This window comes from Bufo bufo, chromosome 4, assembly GCF_905171765.1.
Source record: "Bufo bufo chromosome 4, aBufBuf1.1, whole genome shotgun sequence".
NCBI lineage: Eukaryota > Metazoa > Chordata > Amphibia > Anura > Bufonidae > Bufo > Bufo bufo.
The window spans coordinates 606,301,665-606,313,135 of NC_053392.1; the positions used below are offsets into that span (position 1 = coordinate 606,301,665).

General features: G+C 48.2%; 1 protein-coding gene across 1 annotated transcript in view; it reads right to left on the reverse strand.

Annotated features, from left to right (window-relative positions):
• Positions 1-11,097, reverse strand: part of EHD3 (EH domain containing 3) — a 40,892-nt gene extending 29,795 nt beyond the window's left edge. The window contains exons 1-3 of the mRNA XM_040430603.1: positions 11,047-11,097; positions 10,551-10,794; positions 3,077-3,253 (exon numbers count right to left, since the gene is read on the reverse strand). Of these exons, the coding sequence (XP_040286537.1) occupies positions 3,077-3,253; positions 10,551-10,794; positions 11,047-11,056 (431 nt within the window). The 5' untranslated portion in view covers positions 11,057-11,097. The remainder of the gene's footprint in view (positions 1-3,076; positions 3,254-10,550; positions 10,795-11,046) is intronic.
• Positions 11,098-11,471: the final 374 nt, after the last annotated feature.

An 11,471-nucleotide genomic window follows, 5' to 3' on the forward strand; every position in this document is an offset into this window, starting at 1 on the left:
GGATCGCTTCAGCTGGAGATGGGCGGGCTGGAGGGACGCGCTGGGCGGCGGCAGTTTGTTAAGGTAGACGGAGCCTCTAGGTGCTAATGACGCCCCCATAGCACCTAGAGGCTCATTTGCATATCTATATAAGTTATTTTTTTAGCTAAACGGCAGGACAATAAGCTCTTATATTAGGATGGTTAGATAAAGCAGACACTAGCGGATCGCTAGTGTCTGAAAGCTAAATAGGTGAAACAAAGTGATAGAAACCCTTTAAGGGAAAGAAGTGGAATGTTCTGCAATGGCCATGTCAATCACCTGACCTGAATCCGGTTGAGCATGCATTTCACCTGCTGAAGACGAAACTTAAGGGAAAATGCCCCAAGAACAAGCAGGAACTGAAGACAGTTGCAGTAGAGGCCTGGCAGAGCATCACCAGGGATGAAACCCAGCGTCTGGTGATGTCTATGCGTTCCAGACTTTAGGCTGTAATTGACTGCAAAGGATTTGCAACCAAGTATTAAAAAGTGAAAGTTTGATTTATGATTATATTTCTGTCCCATTACTTTTGGTCCCTTAACAAGTGGGAGGCACATATGCAAACTGTTGTAATTCCTGCACCGTTCACCTGATTTGGATGTAAATGCCCTCAAATTAAAGCTGACAGTCTGCAGGTAAAGCACATCTTGTTTGTTTCATTTCAAATCCATTGTGGTGGCGTATAGAGCCAAAAATGTTAGAATTGTGTCAATGTCCCAATATTTATGGACCTGACTGTAAGTCCATGCAACAACAGGCCTCTGCCATCATCTTACAAATTAAGAGCAGAGACACAATGAGGGGCCCTAGAACTACACTCATCAGACCAGCATCACTGAGCATTTAATTAGAGCTCACAGCACAAACATTCCTGTCATGTCATTGAGATTTCGGTTGCATATGAGCAGCTTGTGAACCTCGACCTCCTCGCCTTATCAGCGCACAGCGATAATTCACACCTCAGTCACTGTCCAAATTCCTGGTATTCCTAACAGAGGACTGAAGGGTGGCAGCGGCTGCGCAGCACACACTGCTGAGGCATTACTGCCCTTTAAAGAGAGTCCCCGGGTAAATTTACATTTTTTTTAATCTGATTACTAGAAGCTGACAGATGTGGAAGGCCATAAAGAGACTGGGGAGATCAAAACTGGTGTAAAGGAAAGCGGCTTAGTTGCCCATGGCAACCAATCAGATTTCACCTTCCAAAGGAGCACTGAAATCTGGAATCCGATTTGGTTGCTATGGACAACCAAGCCAGTTTTCCCTTACACCAGTTTTGATAAATCTCCTCCATTGTGTCCAGGCTGCCCCCGGTAAGCCGGCTTTGAGCTAAGTCGTGACTGACAGACTGGTTGCTAGGGATATATTGCCCAGCAACCAAAGATTTTACAATGGGGTTGTCAGGCGGCAGGTCCTGAGCAACCTAAAAGCTGTGTTAGGATTGGTTGCAATGGGCAATAGACTTGTCTAAAAGAAAAAAAAAATAAAGTTATTTTAAAATTGTAGGTGGAGAACCCCTTTAAGAAAACACAGTTCTCGACAAAGGGGACATATTACACCATCTAGACAGTCTTTCCGTGGCTCCTATTATGCATCGTGTGTAATGTTAGTACACATCCCAGGCCAAATGGTTCTCTCTATTTTAGGGCCTCAGGGGGCGGAGCATGACAAGGATGCCATCTGCAGTGTTCTGCTCCGCACCTGCAATAGTCATATAACATTGGGCCTCATTTATCAAAATGGCCTAATAGCAAGACTGTGTTGCCTGAAGCGACCAATCAGAGATCAGCTTTCATTTTTCCAGAACAGTTTCAGAAATGAAAGCTGAGCTCTGATTGGTTGCTATGGGCAACTAAGACAGGCTCTAATAAATGACTGAGGCCTACTGTACAAATCATGCACAGGGGAGAGCAGCAGTGATATATGGGGGACATTTATAGTCACGGTCTTGTTGCCTGTAGCAACCAATCACTGCATAGCTTTCATTATTCTAGAGCACTGTAAGAAATGGAAGCTGCGCTGCGATTGGTTGCCGAGGGCAACAAAAACAGGTCATTGCAAATGGGGTCCTCCAGTGTATACTGGTCTTTACAGGAATGTTTGTCATGATTACATACAAGGCATACATAAAGATGGCGGCTCTGCAGCTCGCCCAAGTCACTATATGAGGTTTTGAATTACATTTCAGCCTTGATGAGCAGGATCTGCTTCTCAGCTATGGTCTCTGGAGCCTCGCCTGCCTCCCCTATCCCTCAATCATCATCATGCTGTACATCATGCGTTAGCGGGTTCGGTTACAGTACACGTGGCCCCCGGGGAGCTCAGAATTTGCTTTTAAGCTTTCAGCTAGTTCCTGGCAGTGCATTACGGCAGGGTGTAAACACTCCTGTATATAGAGAGCAGATAATGGCGGACGTCCGGAACGCCTCTCTATGGCTAAGGCCTCATGCACACGACCGTATTTTGTTTCCGTGTCAGATGCGTTTTTTTTGCGGATAGGATGCGGACCCATTCATTTCAATGGGTCCGCAAAAAACGCGGACAGCACACTGTGTGCTGTCCGCATCAGTATGGCCGTTCCATTGCTCCGCAAAAAAAATAAAAAAAATAGTGCATGTCCTATTTTTTTTCTAGTTTGCGGACAAGGATAGGCATTATTACAATGGATCCGCAAAAAAAACCGGATCCGCAAAAAACATACGGTCGTGTGCATGTAGCCTAACACGTAACACCAGGTACAAATACTTCCCACCATTCTTCTGTTGCTGGATCAGTGGCAGGTTTACATCAATGAAGACACAGGAAAGAGAAAAGTAAAGGGGGAAGGAGGGAGATGATGCGGCAGGCTACCTTACTGTGTGTGTGACTGCATGCTGTGAGAGGGGAGGAGGAGCAGCAGCAGAGGGATTCGTCCGATTTTTCTCATGTCAGCACAGTGACAGTCCAGACGTGGTGTCAATTTACTTTAAAGAGCGGCATCGCAGTCCACACATGAAGCAGTTCCATGACAAACTCAGCCCGTCAACAGGGTAACAAGGACATAACGCACACTGACCTGTTTAGAAAGGCATTTCCAAAGGCGTTCAGCTTTCGGAAAGGTTTTTTGGGGTCCACCACTAGAGCATTGCCTGGAATAACCCCTTCAACCTCCCCCTGCATCACCGCGATGAAGGAATCTGTGGTGGGCTCCGGTCCGATCCTCATGCCGGGGAAGTCCTGCTCCAGAAGGTACCTGAGGAGGGAACACAGCCAAAATCAGAGACGCGTTCCTGCACACAATATCCGATATCGAATATCCAGACGAGGTGCCATCACGTTATGAGATGGAGTACCCCTTTAACTGACTTAACCCTATGGTGACAAAATTCAGACCCTAAAAGCATTATATTATGGCTGCGTGAATCTGGCCACATAGCCGCTGCAGGAAACCAGTGTGAGGTCACCCCCGAAATGACCCATAATGCAATTCCAGAAATTTGGCAAAGGTCGCTGCCGTTTTATTAACCTCAACGTCGCCATTTGGCAAGGGCGAGACCCGCCAAGCGAGATCTCGCACAATAAGACACATTCACAATACATCCCCGCTAGGTACACAGGGAGTTACCATGGGTGTCAATTCACCCTCAGCGCCTGGCTTATATGTCCGAAACCAACACAGAACCCCTAACTACTCAAAAGAGACAGCGCCCCTTAATTCTCTCAGCAGTAGGATAGAATCTATTGTTCTCTGTAACCAGCCCTTTCTGATCCTCTTCGGCTGCTCCCCCATCGTAAAAATACACTTGCAGCTCGGCATATATGTTTACGTCAATGGGGTGGGGGGTGTGCTGCTGCCAGACGTAAGCCGGCACCCACTTGTCGCCCAGGGGAGAGAAGGATCAGGAACAGTGGCGTACTAAGGCTCTCAGGGTGGAGCGTGGGGGCGGTCCGCCCGGGGTGCCGGCTCTCAGGGGGGAAAGGTGCCAGAAGCAATGAGAGCTTCCGTCAATATAGATGGAAGCTCTCATTGCTGGAGCGCAGGGAGCTGGGTCCTGTCAATCACCGCTCAGCTCCCTGCGCTCCTCCCCTCCTTCAGGCCGATGGCGCTCTGAACGGTGAAGCAGGAAGCCTTCTCCCCGCTGCACCATTCAGCCTGCAGGCACAGATTGCACTGCCAGCCTGTGTGGGCGGAGCCTGCAGCCCAGAAATCTGCATAAGCTCCGCCCATGCCGTGCTGCAGCACAATCTGTGCCTGCAGGGGAAAGAGTACTGTGAGCTTCAGGAACGGGACAAGGTGAGTAGTTACTGTGTTTTTTTTTTAATACAGTGGGGGAACAGAGGGATTTATTACTATGAAGGGGGCACAGAGGGCACTACTAATGTGAAGGGGGCACAGAGGGCATTTCTACTATGGAGGGGGCACAGAGCCAGAGGGCATTATTACTGTGAAGGGGGCACAATGGAGATTTCTACTATAGAGGGGGCACAGTGGGCGATTACTACAATTAAGGGGGCACAATGGGCATTATTACTGTTTAATGGGCACAATGGGGATTTCTACTATGGAGGGGGCACAGTGGGCATTATTACTATAAAGGGGGCACTACAACTATGAAAGGGGCACAGAGATGGCATAACTACTGTGAGGGGGCACACATCTGTACAAAACTACTGTGAAGGTTGTACAATGAGGGCAATACTACTGTGAGCCCCCGGACAGGAACAAGAATGTTTACATTCACTGACAGCAAGCAGAAATTTTGAAAATAAGAAGAAGCGGTGATCCTCCTGAAACATTGCATTCTAGTGGACATAAAGTCAGTGCAACAGAGACATGACACGGGACTGTGGGATACAGAGAAAGAATTTGCTATTCAGGATACTAGGAAAGCTGGATGATCACCCCCAGTGGGAACTGTAGAGGCGGCCATGTTTGTCATTCCCAGTTGTGTAAATAGGACGGATGAAGGTTATATCCACGGCATTGCTATACCCTAGGGCGGCATTATTTTGGCACACACTTTGTTTTACATTTTCAACGGCCCAAAACCAGCCCCCCTTCTCCGATTACGTAAGAAAACAAGACCTTCCCTTACTCCCAGCAGCGTCCCGGCTGTAGTACCCCTTCATTAGATTAGTTTCACATTTCACAATATTTTCTACTCTGGTTAAAAAAAAAAAAAAAAAAAAAAAAAAAAAGTTTGTCATTCTACTTGGAAACAGTCAGTAAGCTGCTGATGACTGATCTGTTCTATCTAGGTAAGCTTTACACTGGGTTCAGACCTGAGCGTATTTGATATGCACGTTTTTGTGCATCGCCAATGCGCGTATTCCGCGCGTTTGTGTTATTGACAGCAGTGTCCTATGGCCGCAAACGCGCGACAAAACGCCCCAAAGAAGCTCAAGAACTTGTTTATGCGTCGGGCGTTTTTCAGCGCGTTCGAACGTGTGAACTTAGGGTAACACAACCATTCTCCGGCCACATTTTAGGGTAGATACTGCAAAAGCAACAGTCAGATGCTCAAGGGGTTCAATGGTGACCCAGGATCGGTGGGGGTGGACCCCCTAAATGCAGCCATATCGTGAAGCCAGCAGAGTTATAAGTTTCTATTAAGTATTTTCAGTGCATAAGGGTATAATTACATATAGCACTGACGGTCGACCGTGTTGCGGCTGCGCAGTCACACAGTGTCGCATCCCAACAGTCTCAAAAAAATCCGATCCGGGTTGATTTCTTGCAACTGTACAGTGACAATGCAACTCCATTCACCTATGATGTCCTTGGGGATCTCTGGCCGTGTGACATGTCCCAGCCTTTCATTCATTAGAGGATTTGAGGAGCGTAGACACAGAAACCATAATGAGATCCTTCACTAACCTACCTGATGATGGTTTCCAGTAGCTTTTTTTTTTCTATAATAAACCAAAAACAAATAAAAATTGCAAATTGGTGACAAATCCGGCCTGGGGTTTACGTCTGATGACCACAGAGCCTCATGGTAAGGATATAGTCACACGCGGCAGGGCTCGATGTCACCTTGAGAATCAACCCTGTTTAGATGCATGGAATGGATCCCCAGTTGCAGGAAATTTCTGCAATACATCTGCCCCATGTGAATAAGTCCTAAATGCCTCAACTGTTTAGACAGCGATTTTATCTCCTGTGAGGAAGGAGTTAAACAGACGGTAACAGCAGCAGCTGCCTGACCTTTGTATCCCTGCTGTTTACTGCACCGAGAACGGCCGCGCCGCCGATACAAGACGCGGACTCCTGCACAACATGGACAGTGGTTACACTTTAAAGGGGCGCAGACTTAATCAGGGAGACCCCTTTAACCGAGATTTGTCTACACAGATTGTTTTACCACAGCGACCAGCCAAAGTGGCCCCATAATGATGGCAACAAGCCAGAGTGGCCCTACAAAGACAGAAGCCCTCAAGTGTTCCCATAATAATAACAACAGTGACCAGTCAGAGTGGCCCCATATAGACCGCAACCAGCTGGTGTGTCCCTAGAATGATGGCAACAAGCCAGCCAGAGTGGCCCCATGATCACAGTGACTAGCCAGAGTGGCCCCATAATAATGACAAGCCAGAATGCCCCCCCATAATAACAGTGACCAGTCAGGGTGGTCCCATAATGGCAGTGACCAGCCAAAGTGGACCCCGATTGTGTTCCTGTAACGCGAGTGACAAGCCAGAGTAGCCCTGTGAAATCAGTGACGCCCGCCCGCATGTGCCCCCAAAATAACAAAGACCAATCAGAGCGACCTCTGCAGACAACGGCCAGACTTGCACCCTACACCAGGATATTAGGAGGTTCCCCCTTATAGCAAGCCTCTAGACAGTACAGAAGAGCAAGAACAAAAACCCAATTTACAGTCATTAAGGGGTTAAAAAGCTCTAGGTTCTACTAACATGGCCCCCTCCTGCCCCTTCACCGTAGGCTTCTGCCTCAGCGGCTGGCCCTCGCACCTTCCCCTTTCTTTACCCCATCAATAATTTAGGGGCTGAAATGTTTCCCAAATCCCAGGCCCCTATTAACCCGCATGTATAATTCATCACTTCTCCTTCACGCAGGCAAAACGGCCTTAATGGTCGCATTAAAGGGAACGCCGTAATCAGCGGTTTATAAATCAGAGGAGCGGCTGAGGTCAGTCACACGTGGATGTCAATGTCTCGGCAGGATCTGGAGATACACGACATAAAGTACTGAGGGGCAGAGGTCCCCCTCCCCCACCCCCAGTCTGGAATGGCTGATAACAGAGAGCAATAGATTGAACCGAACATCAGGGAAAACGCGGAGAATCAGCGACTTTCAACGGCTGCTTATGGGAAAGAGCGCAAAGCCAGAGCCATGTAATTAAATTCATATGACGGAGCGAGAAGGTAATGACATCTAATTCTGCTGCATCGAGACGATTAGAGGCCAAAGATAGAATTATTAGGACTAGATCTGAATTTAAGGGGCCCCCGTGCTCTGTGGGGAAGCAAACTGACAACCACTATGGCCGCCATTACATCTCTCATAGGAAATCTGCCTGGTTATGGGGAGGCTGGGGATACGTGGCACCGCCTACCAGAATCCTCATGGGTGGGACATTATAAAGCCCCGCCCTGACCCACACAGAATACACCCACTTTCGGCTGATTTGCATAATAATCACCTCAATCTTGGGGAAAATTGGTGGTGGGGAGGTTGATGGATTTACGTATAAGCCTTATTAGGTTTCCATCCCTCGGGACCCAATATGGAGAGCCCTTAATAAGTGGGCCCCTGCTCATGTAGGACACTATCCCGCCACAATATCTGCACATAACTGGACCCGCGGTGCAGATTATTTTTTCCAGGTGTTTAATGGTCACAATGGTTACTCAGGATAGGTCATCAGTATCTGATCGTTGAGGGGGGGGGGGGGGGGGGGGTCCGACTCCTGGCACTCCGCCGATCAGCTGTTCGAAGAAGCAGCGCCATCCAATGGATAGTGGACGTGCTTGGTATTGCAGCTCAGCCCCCTTCACTTGAACAGGACTGAGCTGCACCTGAGCCATGTGACCAATGAACGTGACGTCACCGACCTAAGAAGGAGCCACTTCAAACAGCTGCCCGGGGTCGGACCCCCACTAATCCGGTATTGAGGACCTATCCGGACGACTCCTTTAAATCAAATCTGCAACATGTCCATTTCTTTCTTTCTGCTGTGGATTTCATCCTTTTCAACAGAAGGGGATATCTCCGGCAAACCGGAGTTTATACGGCCATGAAATCCATGATCTCAGCGGTGCTTCCTGCATGGAGTCAGATGCTCAATGTAAACCATTATTTTGTGCCAGAAAACGGAATAAGACTGACGCGTTTTACCCCTTGACAACCCCCCCCTTTATACCAGGCACTTTTGAGAATTCTCAACCCTTGGTTCTTCTTTAGAGAAAACCAGTAATACATCTCCCTAAACTGATCTGCGCCAGAACCCTCACCCGTGGCCCTCAGTAAATGTGGCGCGCGCTGTATGCAGACTTGATATGAATGGACGTTGGCTCCGAGTCGTGTCAAAGGGGTTTCACCTGCAGATGAACTTTCCGCATGCTGTCAACAATGACCCAAGGGTGCGACCACGTGGCACGTCTGCTGCCGCATCCCACGAGACTGCACGGGCGGCAACGGTTTCTGATTAAACTAATCAGGACCGCACTGTTTAGTCGTTCTGTACGGTTAACGGCCGCGCGGTGTTGCTGGTGCCACCATCATCGATGCAGAAAGGGCTCGTTCATACAAACGTTTTTTTGCGTTCCGTATACGGAACCGTTCATTTCAATAGTTCCGCAAAAGAAACGGAATGTACTCCGTATGATTGCCATATTATTGCCCGCAAATCACGTTCCGTGGCTCCATTCAAGTCCGCAAAACGGAACACATACGGAATGTACTCCGTATCCGTTCCGTTTTTGCGGAACCATCTATTGAAAATGTTATGCCCAGCCCAATTTTTTCTATGTAATTACTGTATACGCCATACGGAAAAACGGAACCACTACTGAAACAAAAACCGGAAAAACTGATCCGTTAAAGACGGCCCTCAAAACACTGAAAAAGCCATACGGTCGTGTGAACGAGCCCTGTCCCGTTCCCGCATTGCGGACTGCATTTGCGGATCCGCAATACACGGGCACCGTTCCGTTGTCATTCCGAATCACGGATGCGGACCCATTCATTTCAATGGGTCCGCAAATCCGGAGATGCGGAACGGAACACTACGGAGGAGTGTTTTCTGGGGTTCCATTCCGTGCCTCCGCACACGCAAAAAGATAGAACACGCTCTATCTTTTTGCGGAACGGAGGAAATCACGAACCCATTCAAGTGAATGGGTCTGCGATCCCCATGCGCCTGCCCCACGGAAGGTGCCCGTGCCTTGCGGACCGCAATTTGAAGTCCACAGCACGGGCCCTAACTGAGTTTAATCTCACAGCCTGAACACAAACGCAACAGAACTGCTCCGCGCGGTCGTAACTAGTGTTGAGCGAACTTGTGTTTCAAGTTCGGCGTCTAAAGTTTGGGTTATCGAAGAATCGTGTTATGGCTTCCGCTACCACGGACCAGAACGGAATTTAGAATCCATAACGCGATTCTTCGATAACCCGAACTTTAGACGCCGAACTTGAAACACAAGTTCGCTCAACACTAGTCGTAACCTCATAGCAAACGGCTTTATCGCTGACCGCCGCTCAGCTGTAACTGCGACGTATCAGAGGAGGATTTACACCGGATTTCCCCTTTAAGACGTCACCTGCGGTTCGGCGTTCAAGTGACTTTTGGACTCGTGCTTCATTAATCATGTGACCACCTTAAAGGGATTTTCCACTTTTCCCATAAATAAGTTCTGCAACTTTCTAATACACTTTTTTTTTTTTTTTTCAATTTCTCAGCCTATTTAAGATCTCTGCTTGCTGTCAGTAAATGGGAACATGCAGCCCAATACAGCTTATACTCTAAACAATCCTCTGTGAGCCAGCGCACATCCATCTCTCCTTGATAGGTTTGTTACAATGTATCAGCGCAGGTAAAATATTTCAGACCTGGAGCCCCGGCTGCTTAGTTCCTACAGGACTTTCTGGTTCTGGATACAATTGTAGCAAACCTTCAGCTCTGTAGAAGTTTTAGGTCTGTACGGGATTTCACATTCTAGATGTGAACAAGAAATTTCCCGTTCAGTAACAGCCAGCAGAGATCTTGAAAATACTAAATACATTAGAAAGGTGCAGAACTTGCCCAGGTGACCACGCAGGGGGGGCTTCTGCTGTGGTGGGCAGAGATTTCGACCTCCAGACTATATGCAAATGACCAGCACCTTACGAGACAGATGCCTATAGCAGAGGAGGTCGGGGGTCCTCCGTGGGCATCAGGTGGTCACCCGTTCAATGATGAAACCATAGCAAATCGCCCTTTTTTCTGTCTGGGAAAAGTCTCAGCCCTGGGACATTTCCAATGACCTGGGACATACATCACCCCCGATACCACTACAGTATAGAGCCCCCCTTTAAATGCACGTACCGGATGAAGGTGGTCTTCCCAGTAGAGTACTGTCCCACCAGCAGAATCATGGGCTTGTTATCAAAATCGGCATCTTCCAAGGCCGGCGAATGAAACTCGTGGAATTTGTAATATTCTTCCAGGGGCAGCAGCTTGGTCTTGTATAATTTCTTCAGCCCATCGCTCACCGTCTGGAAAACTTCAGGATCCTTTTTCCTCCGGTCGTCGCTCCCCAGCCAGCTGAACATCTCTGCGGGCGGAAGGTCTGAAATTGGGATAATTTTTTAAAAAAATATATGTATATATATATTTTGCAAAAAAAAAAATTAAAAAAAAATTGCAGGATGTACTGCAAATATCTGCCCCAGGGATTCTGCTGGGATCTGCTCTGCAACAATGTATCAGTTCTGTCAATGCAAATGATACAATCAGTGAGGACTTGCAAAAAATAAAAGCCCCCCCTCCAAAGAAAGCAATGTTCAGGCTCCTGCTCGGGTAACAGAGGGACTGGACCCACCGATGCACATCAGCCCCTTCCAGCTGGATTTAAATGCCAGCAGCCCAGGAAACTGGTGTTACACCGGAAGTTCCCATCTCCGGGCAAAGCATCCCAGTTTACAGCAATGAGTGAAGCCGGAGTGGGCGGGGCCGTCCTGGTGGGTGCGGCAATGCAGGGATAATCCAGTGCGGCTTCTGTCTGTGCTGCCAGCGCCATCTGGCGGTGGAGAGCGGTAAAGCAGGCACAAACCCACTGAGCAATGCAATGCGTGTACTGCGGGCGCCATCTGGCGGTGGAGAGCGGTAAGGCAGGTCACCTTTTGCCTTCTAAATTTAGCTCCGCGCTATAAATAAGCGGTGACTTCATCTCTGATTTTCTCAATTAGCACTTTTACAGCACCCATAAAAATAATTTAGGCCGCAGTCATTCATTACCATTATGTA